Below are 25,040 nucleotides of genomic sequence, written 5' to 3'. Positions count from 1 at the left end.
CGGAGAGTGACAAATGACCGTGTCCAAAACCTTTGTGGGTTTCTCACAAAACCTTCCATAATAATGCATAACGTGCAAATGCTACCACGATTTTTATACTATTTATTTTTCAATTATGGTGCCCAGATTCTTCTGTACAGAACTTCAAAGTAGGAAGTCGAGGAAATAGATGAAAACCACCCGAGATCTGGACGATCCTTATACAAGAAGGTAAAGCATACGCTTTAAGCTCGCGGCTAGAAAATATCACCAACTAATTAATCTAGCCATGCCGGCGTGTAACTACTCCGGCCTCTACTTGCTAGACTCCCTCGGCGGCTTCACAATTAGGATGGGACACTTTGCATGATGTGCACAGTAGTCACTCACACTTCCTAAGAATGCCCTGCAACCAGAAACGTCTTAACATTTAGTCATGTATTACACCGGTCTACAAAATTGGCAAGGGTACACAAAAACGATCAATTGATAAAATAAAAATAGTGAAAAAGGCTGTTCTTAAACAGTACTCAAGAGATCATATCACTGATAGGAGATGTTTCGAGAATAAGATGAAATGATAATTTTGTGAATAGTAATGAAATAATTTATGAATAATAATAAAATAGTTTAAGTTAAAATATTTATTGAGTTTTAAAAAATGAAAGATAATAGTCCCGTTTAAATTCATAAATGACATTAATATGACATAACTTGAAATGATTTATAAATAATAGTGATATTTGTGAGTTGAAATTAAGACACCTAATAGGATACTATTTATCACCTGTTATTTACACATATTGTGATGCCAAATTCATAAGGGAAAATAATTTACCACTCTTTTTCACTTTTATTTCGATTATTATTATTATTATTATCATCATTTGTTTTTTTGTATTTCGTGATTTGCATATAATATATCTAAAGAACCTAAATTTCATGAATAACCAACACGTGATCCAAAAATATTCACATTTTTAAGTACTGCACGTGTGTTTAAGTACCCGATCGATGCATGATGCATGAGTACCAGGTCAGATCATTATGATAATCAGGACTGCCTAGAAGTTATTGCATTTCCACAGAATAATATAGTGGATATCCATGATATGAGTGATCATTTTCAGAGTCTAAACGTGCATGTACCTTTTGATTTTGCCAAGGCCGCGGCTACCCACTACCAGGAGATCAACCTGCATTTGCTCTGCAGCCTGACAAATCATGTCCTTCGGGTCTCCATCAAGAACCAGCGTCTCAGCTTCGGCCTGCACAGGTTTCATATCCAAAAGCATCACCAATCCAAAACGCCAATGCCTGAACTATATTGGAAATGCGATTCATCATCTTCCATCTAAACAAATTAAGTACAGATTAGGGGTAAAAAAAGAAAAAATTGGTGAATTGGTAAATCGTACATAACCGAACAGGTGGTTTTGGTAAAGTATCGAGTTCGGTTCGGACCGTATCAATTCTATTTTTTTCAAAATTGATCCGGTTTTCATTTTTTTTCTAACACCTGGTCCACATATAAATATCTTAAATTTTTATATTGTATAAAATATTTTTTATATAATTTTTTATATTATATATAATTTTTATATATAATTATATACAAAATAATTTTTTATTATATGATAAATTAATAATTAATAAAATTTTAAATTTTAAAATCCTATATAATTAACTATATATTATCATTATAGTCTATTGTATTAAAAGTTATATTAATACTATATCACTATATATTATAATATACTACAATATATCATCATATTATATATTATAATATAGTCTATAATACAATTATAATATATATTATAATATATATACTATATAATATACCAAAAAAATCAAATTGAACCAGACAAGAATTGGTAAAATTGAAAATACGGGTATAACCGGTATAGTATCAATTTTTTAAATTTCAAAATTAATATATATTAGTTTGATTTTAAAATATGTCTAAAATCAGATTGCATTGGACTGATACCAAAACTTATGTTTTACACCGGTATACAAAATTGGCAGGGGTACACAAAAACGATTAATTGATAAAATAAAAATAGTGAAAAAGGCTGTTCTCGAGCAGTACTCAAGAGATCATATCACTAATAGGATCAGATATTTGGAGGATAAGAATTTTTCTTTTGGTAAATAATAATGAAATAATTTGAATTAAAATATTTATTGAGTTAAAAAAAAAAAATAAAAAAAATAAAAAATATTATAAAATATACCGACAAATCCCGAGAAAATTAGGAGACCCAATAGGGTACTATATATAGACGAGAAGTCCCTACTAGGCTTACCATCTTGTCTTTGCACATTTGTAACGCACGAGAGAGTAGTACTGTAGTATTTTCTTCCTGGGCTTTCCTCACAGATTCCACCACCGCAGACGTTGCATAAAATGCTGTGTACGTACGTAAGATATCCAGAAATAATACATATATCAAGCGTCAAATTAATATATCATGTTCATTAGCAAGTTCATGAACGAAATTAGAAACAATATATAAATAAATAGGTGGGAGCTAGGAAATAAACCAGCTCCACCGGGCCCAGCCGGGAAGACGTAGTGGTGGAAGGGCTGCTGAACATGAACCAGTACGACCTTGCCCACTTCATCCAGCCTGGTTTCGGGCGCTTCACCGATGGAAACAAAGAGGAAATCAAGTGTCCACCTGAGCGCATTGAAGCTTTCATCGCTCTCGTCAATCCCCACCATGATCACTTTGATCATCTTCTTCTTGTTTTGCTTCTCATTCTTTTTCATCAATGGCTGCTGCTCTGATCCCACTGCTGCACCTGCACTCTGGGTCTCCATTAAATTTCACTTCCTCTTATGCTTACACCGTCCTAATTAAGAGCGATGCCAGTTACGGCCTTCAGTTTGCCTCTCTATATATACACACACATACGTTTGTGCCAGTTTTTAATGATGTTGGATTTTTGGCTGTCTAGGTGTACGTACACCTGGGAGTATATAGCCCGCGTGGAAGGTCGTAGTTAAGTTTGGCTCTGGCTAAAGTGACATTCCATGGCGGCACTTGGCGTTCATGCACGTAGAAATTTCCAAAAGTATCATGCAATTAATTGCAAACCCACAGCAAGCAATACTGATTTGAGCCGAGCTATCCATAAACTTCACACTACGTATAAAGCTTCACACCATGTATATTTATTTTCTATTTTACTTATAAATATATTTATAATCATTTTTATTACATAGATGAAAAGAAAAAATTATATATTTTTAAGTGAATAACCTTTCATACTGATTAGAAAATAACCTTTCATTGTTTATTTTGAAAATAAAAGAATCTGGATGAGTTGTAGTTATTAATGATCTCTCTTTATTTTGTATTAAGGCGCGCGAGGATATCATCTTCTCTTTATAAAAATAAAAAGGGTAGAAGTCAGAGGTATAATTATTATAGATGATGCGTGCGTACAGAGTAATATTATATACCACATTCTCATTCTATTTTGATTATATTAAATAATACGTGACATATTCATTATTATCAGATGATAAAGAAGCATATAATAAATTATCATTTAATAATAATAAATGTGTCACATCTTATTTAGTAAGATTAAAGTACATAATATGATAGTATGGCATATAGAATTTTCTAAAATATAATATATTAGAGAGGAAAAAAAGAGAAATTCCGACCTTCTAAAATTTGAGGAAGAATGATAAAATATGTTTTATTTTTGTTTAATTTCTCACTACTTTTCTCCTAAAAATGTATTTAAATTAAAGAACCAACTCTTTAGCAAAGTTCTGTGAGCCTGCATATAATATTTTCTGGTTAATAGAAAAGAAACTTGAAGAAAATAACAAATTTTATTAACAATGATTATATTAATTATGTTGAAAAACAAGAAAATGATAGTGGCATGAATGATGTTAATTAAAAAGGAGGAATGCCATATTTATAAAAAGATGTTATGAAAATAAATTTATAAATTAATGTGATTTAATCTAATATGTCACATTTATTCTGTATCAAAAAATATTTATTAGCTAATGTATCCTAAGATATCAATTTATAAGTTTTTTTATAAATCAAGCATTTGCATTCTGCAGTAAAGATAAAGATATTACCACGTGATCCCTTAATTAGTTACAGTAGGCAAAGATCACCTGGTCATCACTCCTTGACCACCAATCCAACGTCGTATCGTACTGAAACTCAACATGCGCCATCACATTCATTCCCACAATACCCTTATATTTTCCTGAAAACCCTTTAATACCCATCCCTAAGCAAAACCGAGTCATCCCTCGGTACTGTGCCTCGTCGCCAAGCCCTCCTGGCTTCCCCTCCCCCCTCTCTCTCCCACCTCTCCCTCCCTCACCGTTTTTCCCTCTCTCCGGTTCTGAGATTCTCCGATCTGACAGTCCATCTCTCTTTCCATAAATGACCGTGATGAATCCTCCGGCATTAGACGTATGCACCAACTCTCTGTCCCTATTCACACACACCTCTCGTTGTGTTTCGGTGTCAATGTTTAAACCGCAATTTGATAGCCCAGGATTGTTTTCAGAGGCTTCAGAACGGCTCATATTTCGGAAACTTACTTTTTAATGTTTGTTTACTAGGGCTTTGATTCAGCACTGTAGGGTTAGGTTTTGCCTGATCAGAGCTCTTATTTGTGTATTTGTATTTGCAGCAAGAGGAAGAGGAGATGCTGGTCCCGCATTCGGATTTAGTTGAGGGTCCTCAGCCTATGGAAGGTTTATTATTCGCATTCATTGCAATTCATTCCCTAAATGTCATGAATTTGTTTCTATTTTATATTCTCGAAAATTTTCATGCGAGTAATTTATCCGGAATTAGTTTTTCTTTTTTCCATATATATAGCATGGTGGAGTCTGTAACACGATCGGTATGGACGCTAGGGTTTTTTTTTTCTATTTTTGGCTTTGAGTTTTGTTATGTATTTTGTTAGTCGTGGCTCAAGTGGAGCCTTCAAGTACAGTGGAGAATCAGCAAGTGGAGGATCCACCATCTTTGAAATTCACGTGGACAATTGAGAATTTCTCTAGGTTGAATACCAAGAAGCACTACTCTGAGGTTTTTGTCGTTGGCGGTTATAAATGGTATTTGAATGTTTCCCTCTTGTTAAACCTATCTATGCGTTTGCAACTTGCTTTGAATTATGTGTTGTGATTGGTGTTGGACTTCTGTGATCAGGAGGATACTTGTTTTTCCAAAAGGGAACAATGTGGACCACTTGTCGATGTATTTGGATGTCGCTAATTCTACCACATTGCCATATGGCTGGAGTAGATACGCACAATTCAGCTTGGGTGTGCTTAATCAGGCTCACAGCAAGTACTCAATAAGAAAGGGTATGTTCTTCACTGTTCTTATTGTCTTTCAATGGTTACAGGCATTCTTGTTGTCTTATCATTTAAGGCAATTTTGTCGGATTGAACACAATTCTTGCATTATCTTTTGGATGCTTTTGCTTTTACTTTGCTTCAGTTTTACACTGCATGTTAAACAATTGCTAATCCTTAGGCTTGTAATCAAACACATGCTGTAATATGGAAAGTGTTTCACGGTATTGATATAAATATTTCTTTCCATTTATAGCTGTTTAGCTCAAGTTTTTAGAGTAACTGGTGAAAACATTATTAGGGTATAAAATGTAACCATATAGGGTTCAAGCCCTTCCCCTTTCCCCAAATATAAATATTGGGCAACAGAAATAACTGCAGATGATGGCAAGTATAAGAAAATCATGTATTAATAAATAAATCTATAAATCTCTTAACTCTTTCTCTCTACTTAAGCTTTTAACTAGTTAATACATTTTCGTTTTTAGAAGTATAATATTCAAATTTGTTTTGGCCCCTGAAAACTTTGGCTTGGATTAGGTGGAGCGACACCCCATTTGTACTTGGGACATAAGTGAAAAGTAAAGGCAATATGGAAAATTTTGGTTTTTTGTTTGTATGTTGGATTGCTTATATGAGAACAATTTTTCCCTTTTTTGTGGACTCTTGCCTCTTCCAAGCTCAAGCAAGTTAGTGTAACCAATAAAAGCACTTCCTTAAAAATTAATCATAGTATTTGGTGATAGCAGGATGTCAAATACACACATACACACGCGCACACACACTTATACAAACATATGTATGTGCTTATATATTTGGTTTTGGCAGACACACAACACCAGTTCAATGCAAGGGAGAGCGACTGGGGTTTCACATCGTTTATGCCTCTCAGTGATCTTTATGACCCAAGTAGGGGTTACCTTGTCAATGATAGTTGTATTGTTGAAGCTGAGGTTGCTGTCCGTAAGGTTCTGGATTACTGGTCATATGACTCAAAGAAGGAGACTGGTTATGTTGGACTGAAGAACCAAGGCGCAACATGTTACATGAACTCTCTGCTTCAGACTCTCTACCATATTCCTTACTTTAGAAAGGTCAGAATGTCTTCTCTGTTTCCTTAAAGTCGCTTTGATTTTTATCACCGATCTTATATAGATGCAACAACCTTACTGTTGGCATGTTGATATCAGGCTGTGTACCATATGCCAACAACTGAAAATGATATGCCCTCCGGTAGTATTCCTTTGGCATTACAGAGTTTATTCTACAAGCTTCAATATAATGACAGCAGTGTGGCAACTAAAGAATTGACCAAGTCTTTCGGTTGGGATACATATGATTCTTTCATGCAACATGATGTCCAAGAACTCAATAGAGTCCTGTGTGAAAAACTTGAAGACAAAATGAAGGTGCATGAGGTTTAAAAAATTTTTCCTGGAGAATGTATGTTTGCTTTGTGGTTTTAACTTGTCCTCTTGATCCAGGGTACTGTTGTGGAGGGGACAATACAACAATTATTTGAAGGACACCACATGAATTACATTGAATGCATCAATGTGGACTACAAATCTACAAGAAAGGAATCTTTTTATGGTAAAGTTTTTCAGTGCTAGTTTGAATTATCTTGTCTGCAGCTGAGAATAATTGTTAATTTCAGTGCATGATATCAAGATATATATTTTACATGGCAGACCTCCAGCTTGATGTCAAAGGCTGTCGGGATGTTTATGCTTCTTTTGACAAGTATGTGGAAGTTGAACGTCTTGAAGGTGATAACAAATACCATGCTGAAGAACATGGTTTGCAGGTTAGTACTGTTTGTTATTTCATGCGAACTGGACATGAAAACATTTTATGGCCCAAGCACTCATGCACATTGAGATGCTCTTTTGGGCAAGTTCTATCATGCCAGCAAAATCGTTCAGATTTCTTGCTGGCACTTCGAATGAAAACCAACTAAAAGTAGGTTAAAGTGGTGGACCGGATAGTTTTAAATATCCTAGGTGTTCCTGCTCTACATTTTACTGGTACCAATCAAATTGATGTGGACTTCTTTCATTTTAATCAAAGCAATTGTTTAGGATTACAAAATAGATATTTTTTTAATAGAGTTTTGAAGAAGTGCGTTGTATATGTGCTCGTCTAGGTGTTGCTCTTGTATATGTCCCGTGTACTTGGGCTATGCCTATTCCTCATCAATAAATCTATATTTACTGATAAAAAAAATGTGTTCAGACTGTTCACCTGGGCTGACGCTCTTTCTTTTACAGGAAAATAACTGTTTTTTCTGAAAGGAAAATATATCTATGTTTTATTTTTCGGAAGTGAATGAGTTTCTGGTGTTGAGAGGGAGTATTTTTAGCAGCACAATGAAGGACATGATAAACGATCACCTGGAGAAATATAAATGTAGATATTTTGTGGGGTTTAATGAAACTCAGGGAGTATAGGTTTGATTGCGAATATGTTTATGTACCTCCTCAGTCGTTGCAGTGTTCAGCATCACTCCTGTAGAATTGTTGCTCAAGCCATTGTTGTAGATAGCTTTTTATCTTCATCTCAAGTAGTGACATTTCTGAATATTATTTTCAACTGATATGCTGATTGATATTTATTTCAGGATGCTAAGAAGGGTGTCTTGTTTATTGACTTTCCCCCAGTTCTTCAACTTCAGCTTAAGCGGTTTGAATATGATTTCATGAGGGACACTATGGTGAAGGTCAGTTTTGGAAACTATTTTATTCATCTTCGTGGTTTGTGTTTCCATTGCTGTCCATCTCTTCATACATTGTAGTTATCAACTATGTTTTTGATAAGTAATAAAATTCATCAAAAATGCTCAAAGGGGAACAACCCGAGTACACATGATAGATGCTATTGTAGTTATCAACTCTGTATGCTGTATGGTATAAATGTTTAAGGTGGGCGTGCACTAAGATAGATCTGTTACTGTCAATAACTTGTTTATTTAAATAATAACGACTACCACATCCTTTCCTTACCTCTTGGATTGAACTTTAAGTGATTACCACATGCTTTCTTTACGTCCTGGATTGAGCTTATTTATGTATGTTGGTACATCTACAAATTGTTGAAGTATCACTCTTTCATCAAAATCAACTTTTCTTTTTTGCTTGTTAATGTTTCCTCTTTAGTAAATAGAAGCTCTTGGTTTTGCAGATAAACGACCGCTATGAATTTCCTCTTCAACTTGACCTTGATAGGGAGAATGGAAAATATCTATCACCCGAAGCTGATAGGAGTGTTCGCAACCTATACACGCTTCATAGGTTCCAGTGATTTCTCACTCTTGACTGATAGATATGTTACTTTCTAGAAGTTTGTGATGTATTTCAATGACTTCTTTGACCATCTTCCTTGATCAAAATGTTGATTTTTTATTTGATCAGTAGTAGCTAGATGAATGTCTTTGGGCCTACCTATCCACTGTAGACTTCTTGTACTTCAGATAGGCTTGTTGTTATAATTGTGATTTTGGCCTCTTTGTTTTTGGTCTATTGTCTTTCATGTGTAAATCATGAATGAGCTACATGACTTTTACCACTTGATGTTGCTTGGGTTATGCCTATGAGGGTGGTGGATTTGTTGGGTTGTTGGCCAAACATGCAAGGCAGTCATCAAGTGGTAGCAGTATGGAAGATGATTCCGTTGTGTATTATGTGGTGTATTTGGACGGAAAGGAATGCACGTTGCTTTGAAGATAAGGAATGCTCAATGACCGAGTTGAAGATTTTTTTTTTCCATACTCTAATGTCTTGGTTTTCCACAATTGTATTACATGGGGATAATGTTCAGGAATTCTTGTCTTTATTTTACCGTCTTTAGAATGTGGCCAGGAGTTCTTATGTATACTTCCTGTGTACAAGGACTGTCTATTTCATTCATATATATAATATCTTTCTTTTACTGATAAAAAAAAAAAAAAAAAGAATTTTACTACAGATACTGTTCATTGCATTATGTAAAATCATTTCATCAAGAGTTGCTCATACTCTACCATACCATACTACATGTTGCTGTTGATTAACTTTTATTCCAGCTAAGTTGGGGCCGACTCTATTGCTCCTCATCAACTTATTGGGATTTGCTACATATATTATTTTCCGTTACTCCTATACAGAATCACAAATTCTCTGCTGTCTCCGAATTTAACATATCATCATTCTTCATTATTTTTACCCACGTTGTTATAAAGAATTTTCCTTCTATGTCGTTTTATGGCATCATTGAAACTCTTTTCAGCTTTTTGCTCCATTGACTTGAATTCACTCACTTTTTCTCACTGGTGGAACCCTGCTATACAATACTGTTACATTTTTTTTTAACTTATCAGGTTTTGGACCTCATTTAATTGGAAGTATTTAGGAAGTGCAAATTTCTTTTAATGGTCTTTTAACAAGTTGGATTGCTCAGTGTGGCAAGTTCTGTTGCTGCCTTGAATGTTGAAATCTTATTTTATTTTATGAATTGTGGTTATTTCTATTTATGTTCAAACTATTGAGTGTTACCTATGAAATTTCTCTTCCACCATTTCAATCAGTTAAATGTTTTTTCTTTATTTGAAAGCATGATTTTATTTCTTGTTTGGTAAAATTTAACCTAGTGTCGATCATCAATCTCTATTTCCCATCCATCATTAATAGTTTAGCCTCTAATATCAATCTACGTTGATTGCACATTTGAGCATTTTTTATGGAATGTTCATTACTTATGACAAGAAAAACAGTTTAGCTATGGATACTCCTAGATAAATCTCTTTTGTACACTTCCTGCGCGGATTGCATTTTTTTTAATAAAACAGTTCTTAGGAAAAAAAAAAGGTGGCCTGTATGGGTGTTTATTTGATGCTGTCTGGTGATGCTATTACATTCTTTTTGGATTTACCTTCATCTTTACATGCTCAAGTTTTTCTCTTGTAGTGTCTTGGTCCATAGCGGTGGGGTGCATGGTGGACATTACTATGCTTTTATCAGGCCAACATTCTCAGATCAGTGGTATTCATGCTTTATAGAATCTCTCTCTGTTTTTTAGTTATTCAGGAACTTCTTTACTTTCAGTTTTTACCCTACAGAATTTGCATGTGAACTTCTGGTGTATGTTTAATTGTTTGGTATGGGATTCTCGTTTATTGTTAAAGTTCATAAATTTTTGGTAATCTATTTTTGTTACTTTAGGTTAAAATTTGACGATGAGCGGGTGACAAAAGAGGATGTAAAAAGGGCATTAGAGGAGCAATACGGTGGTGAGGAAGAGGTAATCTGAAAGAAAAGTCACTAAATACCCTGTATCTCTTTTCTTTGTAACGCTCATCTTAACTGTGAGCTGATGTTTCCTTCTGTGTCAAACAGTTGCCACCAACCAATCCTGGCTTCAATAATACTCCCTTTAAATTCACAAAATACTCAAATGCTTACATGCTTGTGTATATACGTGAAAGTGACAAGGACAAAATAATTTGTAATGTTGATGAGAAGGATATAGCTGAGCACCTGAGGGTAAATGCTTGGTTTTACATCTTGATGATTCGAATTCTATTTCTTAGTGTATACATGCGTGCATCAAGATTGACTGAACTCGGCCCATTCCAGATAAGGTTGAAGAAAGAACAAGAAGAGAAGGAAGACAAGAGAAGATATAAAGCACAGGCCCACTTGTATACTATTATAAAGGTTATGGTTCTTACCTGTCTGTCCGCATTTCATGTCTAACTCTTTAGCAATGACAAGCATAGGTCTTGTCTATGAAACTCTTGATTGATGAAATTGATTAACGGATATAGGTTGCTCGAGATGAAGATCTTTCCAAACAGATTGGAAAGGATATGTATTTTGACCTTGTGGATCATGACAAAGTTCATAGTTTCCGTATTCAGAAACAAACACCCTTTAATCTTTTCAAGGTACTCTTGATGTTTTAAATTGAGAAGGATTGAAATATGTTTTTATTGACAAATGTGATGGTGTCTTTTGGCAAGTTTTTTTGTGCACTCTTCCCGTTCTTAGTACTCATTTTGTCCCAATTTATGTGTCTTGGTTTTGTGATGTTTCAATTATTAACAATAAGTAAAAGAATTAGTTATCTTTCTAAATTGTCCTTAACTATATACTGGAGGCGAGCACAACTTTTAATGAGTATTTTTTTTATTATTTTCGTTTTTAACAATAAATCATGGGGACAACTTTTACTCAACCCTTTTACATGGCACTATCACATAATAATAATTTAATTGTGAAACGCAATGTGTTTGACACAAATTATTATTATTTTTTTATAAGTAAAAATATTATATATATATATAAATCAATAGGAGTAACCAAGTACACTGGACGTATATAAAAAACACCTAGCCCATACAAAAAAGCCCCTAATGACCCAAAAATCCCATGAAACCTACCCAAAATACACCAAGCCCGAATTGGACACACCTCCCCAACCCCAACCCCTTGTTTCCATAAAACTAATCCTCTACCTGAACATCCCACAACGTGATCGTCTTCACAATGCCCTCCCTTTATTCTTCCCTCGACTTGAGCTACTTCCCTTAGCATCGTAGTTGATTGAACATAAAAGACACTTTAACTCCCTGCTTTTCTTAAAATGTGATTTCGTTTCAAGCGCGTGACTCGCCTCAATCGCAGTGAGTAGAACTTTAAATTGATCTTCATATTCTCCCTGTTCTCCAAATTATTATTTATTATTACATGGTAGTGCCATGTAGTTGGATTGTGTAATAGTGTAAACATTTAAGAAAGCGGGGTATGTTGGTCACGGAGTGGTTCTACATGTGTAAAAAGAGTGGGGAATCGATAGATCACTTGCTCATACACTGTGAGGTGGCTGGGGAGCTATGGGCTGGTATTCTTAGTAGAGCTGGGCTGAGTTGGGCTTTGCCCAAGAGTGTGGTGGATCTATTAGCATGCTGGAATAGATCTCATAGTAGTGTCCAACTAGCAGCCGTGTGGCAGATGATTCCTTTGTGCTTAATGTGGTGTTTATGGTCGGAAAGGAATGACAGGTGCTTTAATAACAAGGAGCGCGCAACGGGGGAAATCTGGAATTTTTTTGTATTATCTCTTTTCCAGTGGTTTTCTGCTATTGTATTGAAGGGAGGGAATGTTCATGAGTTTTTATCTTCTTTCTAGCCTACTAGAATGTAATTAGGTGTCTCACTTTGTATACTTTCTGTGTACTTGGGCATCACCTAGTTTCATTCACATCAATAAATATTATTACTTATAAAAAAAAATAGTGTAAACATTGTATCCCTATCACTTCTCATCTTTAAATGTGAGGTTGGTTTTTACCTATAAAAGAATATGAGGCTAGTTTAGAATAATTAAAAATAATTGCTACAACGTCTGAGAAATGGAAAACTTGTTCTGGGACATTTCAGGAAGGAAACCAAGACATGTAGTTTAAAATGATTGTATCGGTCACTATGAATTTATTCAAAATACAACTTATAAAAAAAAAATTATTCAAAATACAAAATTAGAAAGCTTTGTAGTTTGTTGGTTCTGGAAGTAGCTTTTTGTCTTCTAATGCATTACTGATATCACTTATAAAAAAAATGCACTGTTGATTTTGGAAATGGTTTGAGCTTACTTGCTTCATATTTGATTATTTGTTTAAGGAAGGCGAATTAGAAATTTCAGATTTATTGGATCCTGCATTTTGTTGTTGGATGTATGCCATGTTCAATTCTTTTTATCATGAAACTTTTTTATTCATTTACTCACTTTATAATTTTGAGATGGTTTACAGGAGGAGGTTGCCAAAGAGTTTGGCATACCAGTGCAATTTCAGCGGTTTTGGGTTTGGGCAAAGCGGCAAAACCATACGTATCGTCCCAATCGACCTTTGAACCTTCAGGAGGAAGCACAATCGGTAATCACATATTACTTTGCTTCTTGTGTTATTTTGTCTTTTATTACAATTATTGAGGCAGATTTATCTAATATAGCTTTTTAGTATATTTCTAAAAAAATCTCTCTTAGGAATAAAACTTCTTGATTATCTATAGAAAAAAATATATTTCTCAAAAGAGAAATGATATTTGCAGTTGTGGAGTATGCAAGTGCCGCATAATCCCTTTGAAAAATGAATAAATATGGGATCCACATGAAAAAAAAAAAAAACTAATTTTTTAATAGTGGATCCCGTTCTTTTTCAAAAGGATTGCGATCCACGACTGTATTTAGTATTACTCTTAGCTTATTTTCACTAGAATTTTTTTGGGGCTGGAACGGAAATTGTCAATATGGAGGAGAAAAAGTAATATGTAAGATCATTTCAACTGTGCAAGACAATATCTTTGGTGGCTGTATTTTCTGGATGTATTAAAAGAGATTCTGTCTTTATCCTGAAGCATATCCATGAGTTTTTCTGGTGCCGTAGTCATATCAATTTTGTTATTTTTTTATCATGCAAGCTAATGATAACCATTTGCTGGTTGTAGGTTGGACACTTGAGGGAGGTATCAAATAAGACGCATAATGCAGAATTAAAATTGTTTTTGGAAGTAGAGCTTGGACTGGTAATGCTGTCTTTCTGATACTTGCATCTAATTGTCATTGTTTGCCCCTCACAGATAAGAAAACGTCACTGTTTGCCCCTGTATTTGAAGGGCATTTCAACTTCCAAAGCTAGAATAAATCTTGCAAAAAATAGTTGTCCTAGTGTAATAATTATTTTCCTACACTTTAAAGATTCAAATGCTATAATACTTCAGGATCTGCGACCTATTACCCCTCCTGACAAAGCTAAAGAAGATATTCTTCTTTTCTTCAAGTTTTATGACCCTGAAAAAGGAGAACTGCGGTACTTGGTGATATCTTCCTTACCATATTTTTTTGCAAGCGTATTTTGTTTTATGCTTGCTGACATAATTGCGTCCATGTTGCCAGATATGTTGGTAGGCTTTTTGTAAAGAGTTCAGGTAAGCCCATAGAAATACTAGATAAACTTAACCAAATGGCTGGATTCACCCCTGACGAGGAGATAGAACTTTATGAGGTTTGTGTCCAACATATTTTATTGTCAGCTTGTTTTGTCCTTATTCTGTGCTCTATGTTCAGTCACATTTTTTTAAAATAGATTTTTAGTTGATGTCTTTTTCTGTTGTGGTTTAGGAAATAAAGTTTGAGCCCTGTGTCATGTGTGAGCACCTTGATAAGAAGACCTCATTTCGACTAAGTCAGGTATATTGCATGCCTTATATAATATAAAATATTCTGGTACATTAATTTGCCTTTTTGTTGCTCTGTTTACAGATTGAAGACGGGGACATTATCTGCTTCCAGAAGTCTCCTCAACCTGGAAGTGATGAAGAATTCCGATATCCAGATGTTCCATCTTTTTTGGAATATGTGCACAATCGCCAGGTCATTCCACCAAAAAATTTAAAACTCGGCAACGGATATTTATATGTTTGTTAGTTTTGCGTAGTTTCTAGGATATGGTGATGCAGCCTTGAAAGAAGGGTCTAGTTCAATGTTTTGAATATCGTACCGGACGTCGTACCGGCCAAGGCACTGGAACGAAATATTTCGGTACCGGTACCTTTTCGGGATAGCGTTTCGGAATAACGTTTCAGGATAGTCGATATATAAATAAATTATATATATAAATATATTTCAAAATTATATTTCAAAATAATAGTCTATATATAAATAAATTATATATAAATACATATATATAAAAATTATAAATAGTCTAGTCTAAATTATGGGTTAAAATATAAATTTGTAGTTTGAAAAAACGAAAAAAAAAACATACAGGCCGAAATATCGGCCGGTACCGGCCGGTATCGGCAGAAATATAGGCCGGTACAGGCCGAAATTCAGTCCGAAATGGCCGGTACCGGCCGGTATTTTAACCAGTACGGAATAGATATAATACCTGTACCGGCCGGACGGCCGAAACGAAAAATTTCGACCGTACCGGCCGGTACGGTACGAAATTTAAAACTTTGGTCTAGTTGCTTCAGTTTTGGTAACTTAGATATAGGGCAAGAAGACAAAGTGTTATAGAGGAAAGAATGGGAAAATGTTTTGAACTTTTAAAATTTCAAATTGTCTAGTTGCATTACCCTTCAAAGTACTCAAATGGCCAATCTCGTGGTCATTTAATGCAGGAGTAGATGATGTACTCAAAAGGAACTTTCTTGAAGATTATTTATGTTATAGATAATACTTATGGTATTGAAGCATGGTTTTTGCCCCTTTATTCACTTAGGTTTGTTGTAGTGGCTCTCATCAAATGTATATGTTGAACTAATATATTTTGGCCTTGTGCCAAAAAATTAAAATTCACCTGTTAATGAATTGATGATTTACAGGTTGTTCATTTCCGATCTTTGGAGAGACCAAAAGAGGATGACTTTTGTCTAGAATTGTAAGTATTTCCACGTGACACCACTTTTTCACACAGTTGGAGCATTGTCATTGGTGCCATTTGATAGGAAAATTATATTTAAAACTCGATGTGGAGAGGACACCCTCCACACCACTGACATGACATGACTTGATTGGCAAGAGAATTTTAAAATTAAATCCTCTTGCAAATCAAATTATGACATGTCAACAGTGTGGAGAGTGTATCTTCAACAGACTTGTAAGTAGCATTGCACTATTTGATATTCATTGGTTTCTTTTTATTTTCTAGGTCGAAGATAAATAGTTATGACGAGGTTGTGGAAAAAGTTGCACAGCGAATTGGTTTGGATGATCCATCCAAAATCAGACTCACATCTCACAACTGCTATTCTCAGCAACCTAAGCCCCAACCTATCAAATATCAAGGAGTAGAGCATTTGTCAGACATGCTAGTCCATTACAATCAGGTATATGTCGGATGGATTTAGCTCTTGCATTGTTCTCATAACTCTCATCTTCATCAATATATTGTAGGTGTAAATAATTCTTTTTTTTAGCAGACCTCAGATATATTGTACTATGAAGTCTTGGACATCCCTCTGCCGGAATTGCAAGGTCTTAAAAATCTGAAAGTTGCTTTTCTTCATGCTACCAAGGATGAAGTGCGTCTGAAATCCATAACTATCACCTCCATGTTCTTTTCCATGTTCGTGGATAATGCTTGTACTTTTTACCCCCCATGTAATCTTTTTTGAATTGTAGGTGGTAATTCACAATATTAGGTTGCCTAAACAGAGCACTGTTGGAGATGTGCTTAATGTATTGAGAACAAAGGTAAGATTTTTCCATTGCTAAGGAACTCACACTGTGTTTCTTCCTTTATGGATCTCCTTAAAAAGGAATTGAGTTTTAAGGAAATTATTATTCATATTTTCTTATAAGTAAAAATTATTAATATGTTGTTGATTCCGACTCATAAGTTATTTACTGCATTGTGTTTCTTACTATGATAGATCTTTTATGATTGCAATATGATTACTTTTATAGTTGCTACATGGTCACTTCTTTGTTGTGGCTTGAAACAGGTAGAGTTGTCACATCCAAATGCAGAAGTTAGACTGCTTGAAGTTTTCTATCACAAGATCTATAAGGTAATGACTATTAACTAATCATTGAAATTAAACAGCTGCAGGCTCATCATTGATCTTTCTCTGTCAAAGTTTTGCTCATGATGATATTTTGTGAAGTTGATGGTTTATTATGATGTTTATCTACATGTTTGCCGCATTGGATGTGTGTGTGTGTGAGTTTGTGTGTACATACACCTATATATGAAATCCTTCCCTCTCTAAATTGTGAATTTGAATTTCAAAGAATGCTGTTTATATGTTGTACACTGTGTACGCATTATTCTTCTATCTTTTTCATGCAGATCTTTCCACTCAATGAAAAGATCGAGAATATAAATGACCAGTACTGGACATTGCGTGCAGAGGAGGCAAGTCCCACCCAAGTGTTTCTTTTTACTCGTTAATTTTGATTTTGTTATTAATTTTCACCTCTTTCCTCTTTAAATAGTTAGGATTTTATTTCTTTTTTTTTTGGAAAAGGGGGTGGAGATAAGTTTAGACTGAATAAATCAACTGAGATACAAAAGGAGGATGGGGTGAGGTGGAGCAAAGGGTGGAGAGGGTGATGGTGATGGTGATGGTGATCGTGATCGTGAGGCACTTGTGTGGTGGTGGATGACAAAGGTTAGCATACCTGGCTTGCAACATCCAGATAAAAGGGAAAGAAAATAGAAAGAAAAGAAAAAAGAGAAGGCAAGGTAGGGGAGGATCTCCAAGCTTGGGAGCTTTCGAGGAGGGAGGGAGGGATAGAGGAAGAGGAAGGGGGGGGGGGCGGGGGAAAAGGAAACGTCTTTTAGGTTTTTGGATCTTGATGCTATCTGTATGTTGTTCCCGGTGTTCTGGAGTTGAAGCTGACCTTCTTTGCTTTTTGAGTCTCAGGTACCAGAAGAGGAGAAAAACCTTGGCCCCCAAGATCGTTTGGTTCATGTTTATCACTTCACCAAAGAGACTGCACAAAACCAAATGGTATTGCAATTTAAGTAAATGGTTCCTAAGCTGTTTGGTTAATTTAAATCGAAGATGGGTATTTTGCGTGGAAAAATTTCTAGATTATCAATTTTTATTCTTCAAACAGCAAGTACAAAATTTTGGGGAACCTTTTTTCTTGGCGATACATGAAGGAGAGACATTAGCAGAAGTTAAAGTGCGAATCCAAAAGAAATTGCAGGTTCAAGATGAGGAGTTTTTAAAGGTACCGACTTTCTATGGCTTCACTTCTGTATTGTGGTTACATATGCAACTTAGAACTAATTGTTTGTTATTGTTATTATTTTTTATCCGTTTGTCTGTTCAGTGGAAGTTTGCCTTTTTGTCACTGGGTCGTCCAGATTACCTGCAAGACTCTGATGTTGTATCCAGTCGTTTCCAGGTGTGTCTATATTATTACTTGTTAAAAGGAGGGGATGACCACTAGCGCGATTGGTTGTATTGGTGTTGTTTTGGGCTATGCATCTTAATAAAATGTTTTGATAAATATTTTATTGATACGTGAATTTTTTACTTGTTTTCCTCAGAGAAGAGATGTTTATGGAGCTTGGGAGCAGTACCTCGGATTGGAACACTCTGATAATACCCCAAAGAGGCCTTATGCTGTAAATCAGGTAAAGCTCCTCCATTAGAAAGTCCTTTGTTATCACACAACTAGGATTGTTACCAGTATCAATAACAATGCCAGAACTCTTTTAGCAAGAACCACTGGTGATGCGGTGCATCTATATTATTGGTGTTGTTACATGCCTGTATCTCGTCTTCTGCTGAAGCTGAGAGCCTTGTGCTAATGTCAGACTAGGATTGGGTTAGCATGGAGATGTATGCATTGCATCATTAATTTGCCTTGAAATTTTGCAGAACCGTCACACATTTGAGAAGCCAGTTAAAATATACAACTAGGTTAGAGCTGATGATCCTCCACCAGAACATGAGCTGTACGAGCATCCTTAAAATGCCACAATGGCTATTTGGGAATGGAGGTGATGAGAATTAGCCCCTTTCAGTTGAAGGATAATAGTGAAGCTCACATTGAGTTTATTTACATGGGGTTTGACTATTGGTTTGTAGGCTGTAGTATTCTTTCCCAGACGTGGGTGGGGAAGGGGGAGAGGTTTCCTCCTCTCCTCTCCTCTCCTCGTGGCTATATTATATTGATGCACCTTGCTTGTGCTTTCCCCTGTTCACTCTCTTTATATAAAGTCACCTCCTTTTGAGAGGTCGGTGGCTTTTCAGATACAGCTCCAGTGTAATTTAGAGGTACATAAAAAAGATTTTGACAAGGAGATGTATATTGGGTATAGTGGATTTTTGTTTTGACAGTCAATTCTTTTTCCTATATGCGATTTTTCTTCTCTCTTTTTTTGGTGGGAACAAGTTTTTGTAAATTGTTGGTCGAGTCGAAACCAATACTCTGGTTGTTGGAACGTGTAAGAGAATTGTACTGCCTTCAACACCCTTCTTTAGTTGATCTATAAATATTGTTTGCCCTTTCTTCTTCCTTTTTTGTCTATCTTTTAGATCCCTTTTTGGTTGGAGACGGGCTTGTGGTCTCGTTAAAAAAAATCCCCCATTCTGGTCGTTGGAATGTCTTTAAGAGGATTATTACTCCTTTCAAGCTTCGTTTGGTTGATTCATTGATATATTTAGTGGAAGACTCAATAAAACGGTTCGATTCAGTTGAATTAAATTGAATCAATAAAAAAATGAATAGATTTGAGCCGATTTCAACTGATTCGTTTATTTTTTTCTCTGCTGTTTAACAATTGATTTTTTTTAAAAAAAATTCTTGTACAAAAATATAATAGAACTAAATATATATTAACTTCATCATTGTATTAAATAAAAATTGTAGAAAAATTGAATGATAAAACATGTAGTTCTTTATTTTTTTTAATTGAAAAAAACATAGGAGATGAATGAGTATTTTGTATTAAATTTTTGGTTGTGCATAAAATACTATATTTATCATGTGCTTTTAACTTAATGGTTTTTATCTTTTCGTATGAGGCAAAAAAAATCAACAATTGAAGTTAAATACATAAATTACATGTTTATTGAAATCATTTGGATTCATATCATATTTTTATTAAAATTAGCTAATAAATTTATATTTTATACATGATATTAAATGCATGATTATTATTGGATTTTGGAAAATGATAGAAAAAGTTGGATAAAAATATTATAAAATTAATATATTATCATAATATAAATTTTTTAATATTATTTTTATTTTAGAATTTGAAATTTTTGAATTGTATTTTGTGTTTTATATAAAAATTTAAGAAAATTGTAATGATTAGATGAAAAAATATGAAAAAGAAATTAAAAAGTGTTTATTTGACTAGTTTTGGGATGTTAAAAATGAAATGAAAGAGGGTGAGATAAGTCCAATTGCTTATACAAACAAGACCTTAGTGTTTATACTCTTTATATTTTTCCAAGCCTACTTATGCCCAATTTCTGATGATTTAGTTGTGCTTGAATAGCAAAGTGATTTCAAATATTTTGTGAATAATAGTGAAAAAATAATGATAAAATATTAAATATTTATAAATAGTTATAAAAAATAAGTAAAAAGTAATAATAAATAATAATAAAGTGTTTTAAGAAGACTTTTCTACCCAAATATAGACATCGAGGTGTTCCGAGGGTTTCAGCAAGAATTAGGAGAATTTCTATTCTGCCGTGCCGATGTGTTGTCCTATAGCTTTTCAAGCATTTCTTCAAGGGAAAATGATAGGGGATTGAGAATGGCATCCCCAAATTGACCGATGCAGTTTTGTTTTGTTTTATTTATTTATTTAATGGTTAAAAAAATGATTTTTAATGAATTTACGAAATCTTTTCAAATGATCAAAGACATTTAAATGCAATTGCACTTATCGGTACAATGTGGAGGCACAGTCTCAGTCCCCCTTAGTATTGTCCTTTAAGATTTGAGAGTTGCCTTAAAAAAAAAAGGAAAAAAATCTTACGTTTGTCCATTATTCAAGTCACAAACTGAATATTGTATACACACACAGGCTCCATTATATCTTCCCTGCATGTTAGGCACCTAATGGGCAAGTACGTAACACAAGTTAAATCAGATGGAAGGAGTACAGTTATCTATTGGATTGTCTCATCTACAAAACTCGGTAGGATATCAATCCGTCAATGGTCTCTACAACCAACCGATTCATGCGTACAAGTAACAGCAAATAAGATCTTGCTTTAGGTCCTGAAACAGTGCAAAAGTGACCGCCTGTGTCATTAGTCTCAAATTTTTTTCAAAAAATAAAAATAAAAAATAAAAGTTCAACATCGAATTACCAAAACAACAGTTATTTGGCAGATTTTAAAGGCTTCGACAAAGCGTATTTGACAATTTAACCATGCAAATCCAAATGGCCAGAGTCCCGGTGCATGAATCAGACTCCTGTAACCAAGAGCGGTAGCCTCTTCATAAAAAAAGGGACGACCTTTCTTTTCCTTTTCTATTTTTTTTTTTTTTTTCTTGTCATTAAAACCCCAGGCATACATACTTTGGATGGCCAATTTTTTTTTAACTTAAAACTGATCGGGATCTATAAAACAATAAGAAAGTGAAAGAATAGACGTACCCAACCCCAATGATGATATTTCGTCTTGGTGGAAGTAGTTGCTTCCCTTTGTTCTCTGTTTTTGGCTCAGGCTTGAATTGATCTTCTCGACAGCCTCAAGCAGATCCTGCAAGGTTAAGTGCAGCAAAATATCAAGGACCAAATGTTATTGTAGGAGTTGAATTATAATAACGATGATTATTGATTAATACACTAATCCTACTGGGAAGTGATTATCTAGGTTCAGACGAAAGCAGGAAAAAGGAAAATAGAAGCGCGTCGGCTTATATCCATGAACAGTAGCAGGCTTTAAAACACCAAAGGCCCGCTTAAACAAATAGTCATTCAGTTGCTTGATAAGTGCAGGTATGAAAGCAAGAGGGCAGAGCTGATCTACTTTAGAAAGCAGCTAATCATCCAGGTTAGTCGACGGAACACCAAATATCCAACAAATCTTGAATGAATCGTAGAGCAGTCCTAAGTTTTCTACTCAAGAACCTACCAAATTGACAAGATATTGTCTTATTCGGCAGGCAAAAATAAAATAAAGTTCACGGGAATTTGAAAATTTTGGACTGTGCGATTGCGACTCCATGAACAAATTAGTCATCAAGTTCAGCAAAACGACTACTAATTAATGTTTTCTTCATTTTCTTATTACGTTAATGCATTCATTACCAATTCTTAGAAAGGTACTTCTAACTTATCTCCCAGTCACCGCAAGCTCGATTTAAGTGAATATGCCAACCTTATGGCACAACATAGCTAAATAAGCCGGTTCCAATAATATCATTGAAAGCATTCCAACCCAACCCAAATTCTCAACCCCAATTTTGTTTTCCACCCACCATTACTATGATCTAGTGTATACTGTTGTACTCTTCTTATTGATAATCTTTTTTTTTTTTTTAAATGAAAGTGAATATGCATGGCTTACAAGTATACTCAAGTCGGAAAAAATGTTTTTAGGACAAATCGATACCTCCCAGAGTGCTAGACCTTTCATGTAAGAAGGAAGACTCTCATAATCATCGATTGATATCTTAATCAAAGGCTTAGGGGCTTCATTTGACTTCCGTTTCACATCTGCTTCCCCTACATGTGAAATGAAGGAATCAGATTTTGGTGTGGCTACCCTTAATTGAATTCTAAGACAGCCTCAATTACCGCAAATTGTGTGTTTTCCTTGTTCGGAGTCTTCAGACTCAATCTGACGATTAACTGCATGAGAGAAGAGGGCATTAGAAGAAGGAATTGTTGGAATAGCAGAAGCTAGTTCCTATGGTTAAACTGTGAATTCTAGAGCATTCTTCATTGGCAATTGTTATTCACTAACCTCCAGATGCTAAAGTTGCAAGGCAAGCGTCTGAAAGGCCAAGCTTCTTCAAGCTGAGTGACTCGTCTAATCTAAAGAACATTAAGAAATACAAATGATTTCCATATCCTGACGCTCTAAAATAATATATCAATAAGAAAAGAAATCTACTCAAATTAAACCTAGTACATGTTGGGCCTAGTTTAGTTAAGTACTTAAATCTCACTTAGGCGAATCATTTCTCTTTCTTGGATTTTTCCCGAACCCACACGAAGGATTAATAAATTCAGAGTATCATGAAACTCAAGAAAAATCCCCATTCCACCTTTTAAGATATCTGACTTTGTAGTAGACAACTGAAGAATAACAAACAAAAAAATGGTTCAAGGATACAAAGCATCTTCTTCCAAACTCTTGATAATAGAACCTGTCGTACAGTCTTGTCCGAAATAAGAAGATGGTGGAGCCAATCCTTCCTTGGATTCCAAGCAAAGCGGTGTAGATAAATCGGGAACCTCTTCTTCATCACCAATTTCAACGTCTGAGGCCCAAAAAGTTAAAATAAAGCACAAAATAACAATATCAGCGCTATACAATGCTTTAAATAAGATTCCAAAGACTAACCAATTCTCTCTCTACATAATTATGTAATCCAACTCAGGTAACTTAAGATATTAATTTCTCTCTGTACTCATTTTTTTATAGGTAAAGAATTTTTTTGATAGAAGGAGCGGAGCGTGAACCGTACCAGGAACATAGTATCCTAAGCTCTTGAGGCGGTCTTGGAGCTCAGAAAGATCGCTCTGGTTCTTCTTGTAAACCTCGTTGCAGTGGCCCAAAAGCTCCTCGAAAGACACGGTACCGAGGATCATTGAGTCGAGCACGTTGAGATCGCCACTCGCGCTCGATACTCGGCGGTTCAGGCTCTTTATAAAACTCGATGAAACCGAATCTATCACACACACACACATCCAAAAGTAATAATCAGAGCATGTTTTCCTCTGTTTAGCTGCTAAAATTAAAGCTAGTGAGAAAAAAAGGGAAAAAATCGAAGCGTTAACGTTCGATGAAATTTTAAATTCAGAAAAAAAAAAGGAGAGAAGAAAAGAGAGTAGATGCATCCAATACAAGGTTTTGAGTGAGGAATGATTGAAAGCAATCAAGAAATTAGGGAAATAATGGAAGGGGAAAGGAGAGAGTAAATTGGGGAGGGAGGGGGATACCAAGAGGAATGGGACGGCGATCGAGGGATTGCTTGAGAGCGTAGCAACTCGACTCCAGGTGGTTGCAGAATGAAGCTAAAGATCTGCTCAAGCTCCGGATCCCCTCCTCCATTCCCTATCTATCTCTCTCTCTCTCTCTCTCTATATATATATATATATATATATATATATATATATCATTTCTCTTTGGAATTTCGGAGAGTCGAAACACAGAGCCTATTCTCCGATTTCAACTGACCTTTACGGTTTGAAATCAAAAGAACCGCCAAATGCTATTATATGCCGAAAGTCTTCTCATTTTGTTGGCAAATGAATACTTGACATCTGTAGCTCAGTGACCCAGGTTTTTTTTTTTTCCTTGACAGTGACTCGTGGGTTCGAAACTTCGAAACCCTCCTGATGGGTTTGCCAAGCATCGTTTCGTTATTAAATTTCTCTCAATTTCTTTCAATTTATCATTATAATTTTTTTAAATTTTAATATAAAATATAATAAATAATTTAACTTTTTCAAATTTTAAAATAATAATAATATTAAAAAATAATATTCTAATAATATCTTATCATCTCAACTCACTTCAACATTCAAACATAACTTAAATATTTATCTATCTCATTCTAAACTTTAGAGTTCAGATAAAACCTTTTTAGGTTGTGTTTGAATATTGAAGTGAGTTGAGTTGAGTTGAGTTGAGTTGAGATGATAAAATATTGTTAGAATATTATTTTTTAATATTATTATTATTTTGAAATTTGAAAAAGTTGAATTGTTTATTATATTTTGTATTGAGATTTAAAAAAGTTGTAATGATAAGTTAAGATGAGTTGAGATAAGTTTGGTAACCAAACTCACTAGAGTACTGGCATTGAATTTATCAAATTTATCTTTAAAATTTGATGAAAATTACATATTTTTCATATATCTAAACCTCATTATCCATAACTCCACGTTAGATTAGTCATTTGATTCATCAAAATAATAATATAATATTATTTTTTTAATAATATTATTTTTTATTTTTTATAATATATTTTACAATTACACTAATATATGTTAATTA

At 34.6% G+C, this 25,040-nt stretch overlaps 3 protein-coding genes across 4 annotated transcripts; 1 reads left to right on the top strand and 2 right to left on the bottom strand.

The window, feature by feature from the left end:
* Positions 1-60: 60 nt before the first annotated feature.
* On the bottom strand, positions 61-2,877 carry LOC109011906 (universal stress protein YxiE). Of its 2 annotated transcripts, none has more exons than XM_018993287.2 (4): positions 2,530-2,877; positions 2,283-2,395; positions 1,129-1,247; positions 61-385 (listed from the first exon to the last, which is right to left on the bottom strand). In XM_018993287.2, exons 1-4 carry the CDS (start codon positions 2,807-2,809, stop codon positions 295-297), a joined length of 603 nt encoding a protein of 200 aa, XP_018848832.1. In that variant the 5' UTR covers positions 2,810-2,877; the 3' UTR covers positions 61-294. The 2 variants fall into 2 exon arrangements, with proteins under 2 accessions (XP_018848832.1, XP_018848833.1); XM_018993288.2 differs by having other exon boundaries at positions 2,292-2,395; positions 2,530-2,874.
* Positions 2,878-4,333: 1,456 nt separating this feature from the next.
* On the top strand, positions 4,334-19,356 carry LOC109011960 (ubiquitin carboxyl-terminal hydrolase 12-like). Its single transcript, XM_035688393.1, has 32 exons — positions 4,334-4,445; positions 4,669-4,732; positions 4,948-5,098; positions 5,193-5,350; positions 6,170-6,435; positions 6,532-6,750; positions 6,826-6,934; positions 7,033-7,148; positions 7,962-8,060; positions 8,522-8,631; positions 10,282-10,356; positions 10,537-10,615; positions 10,711-10,857; positions 10,951-11,031; positions 11,142-11,261; positions 13,127-13,249; positions 13,821-13,898; positions 14,094-14,182; positions 14,269-14,377; positions 14,494-14,562; positions 14,635-14,745; positions 15,702-15,757; positions 16,028-16,205; positions 16,299-16,400; positions 16,501-16,572; positions 16,824-16,889; positions 17,171-17,236; positions 17,748-17,834; positions 17,944-18,060; positions 18,163-18,237; positions 18,383-18,469; positions 18,717-19,356. The coding sequence occupies exons 1-32, from the start codon at positions 4,416-4,418 to the stop codon at positions 18,756-18,758; spliced, it is 3,351 nt and encodes a 1,116-aa protein (XP_035544286.1). The 5' UTR covers positions 4,334-4,415; the 3' UTR covers positions 18,759-19,356.
* Positions 19,357-20,862: 1,506 nt separating this feature from the next.
* On the bottom strand, positions 20,863-24,117 carry LOC109011905. The gene is made up of 8 exons (XM_018993286.2): positions 23,981-24,117; positions 23,506-23,709; positions 23,151-23,298; positions 22,779-22,849; positions 22,610-22,663; positions 22,425-22,537; positions 21,464-21,569; positions 20,863-21,081 (listed from the first exon to the last, which is right to left on the bottom strand). The coding sequence occupies exons 1-8, from the start codon at positions 24,090-24,092 to the stop codon at positions 20,987-20,989; spliced, it is 903 nt and encodes a 300-aa protein (XP_018848831.1). The 5' UTR covers positions 24,093-24,117; the 3' UTR covers positions 20,863-20,986.
* Positions 24,118-25,040: the final 923 nt, after the last annotated feature.

This window comes from Juglans regia, chromosome 3, assembly GCF_001411555.2.
Source record: "Juglans regia cultivar Chandler chromosome 3, Walnut 2.0, whole genome shotgun sequence".
NCBI classification, from domain to species: Eukaryota; Viridiplantae; Streptophyta; class Magnoliopsida; order Fagales; family Juglandaceae; genus Juglans; species Juglans regia.
Note: the sequence above shows the minus strand (reverse complement) of the source record. Positions and strands in the feature narration are given on the sequence as shown.

What these genes read in the sequence shown, in the direction of transcription:
- LOC109011905 (XM_018993286.2), bottom strand. Translation starts at nt 24,092, where the DNA reads ATGGAGGAGGGGATCCGGAGCTTGAGCAGATCTTTAGCTTCATTCTGC. An exon ending in TGCAACTTTAGCATCTGGAG is followed by an intron (nt 22,664 to 22,778) that starts GTTAGTGAATAA and finishes TCTCTCATGCAG; the next exon opens with TTAATCGTCAGATTGAGTCT. An exon ending in AATATCATCATTGGGGTTGG is followed by an intron (nt 21,082 to 21,463) that starts GTACGTCTATTC and finishes GCACTGTTTCAG; the next exon opens with GACCTAAAGCAAGATCTTAT.
- LOC109011960 (XM_035688393.1), top strand. Translation starts at nt 4,416, where the DNA reads ATGACCGTGATGAATCCTCCGGCATTAGAC. An exon ending in ATATTCCTTACTTTAGAAAG is followed by an intron (nt 6,436 to 6,531) that starts GTCAGAATGTCT and finishes TGTTGATATCAG; the next exon opens with GCTGTGTACCATATGCCAAC. An exon ending in AACCTATACACGCTTCATAG is followed by an intron (nt 8,632 to 10,281) that starts GTTCCAGTGATT and finishes TTTCTCTTGTAG; the next exon opens with TGTCTTGGTCCATAGCGGTG.
- LOC109011906 (XM_018993287.2), bottom strand. Translation starts at nt 2,809, where the DNA reads ATGGAGACCCAGAGTGCAGGTGCAGCAGTGGGATCAGAGCAGCAGCCA. An exon ending in GGCTGGGCCCGGTGGAGCTG is followed by an intron (nt 2,396 to 2,529) that starts GTTTATTTCCTA and finishes GTACGTACACAG; the next exon opens with CATTTTATGCAACGTCTGCG. An exon ending in AAGACAAGATGGTAAGCCTA is followed by an intron (nt 1,248 to 2,282) that starts GTAGGGACTTCT and finishes AAACCTGTGCAG; the next exon opens with GCCGAAGCTGAGACGCTGGT.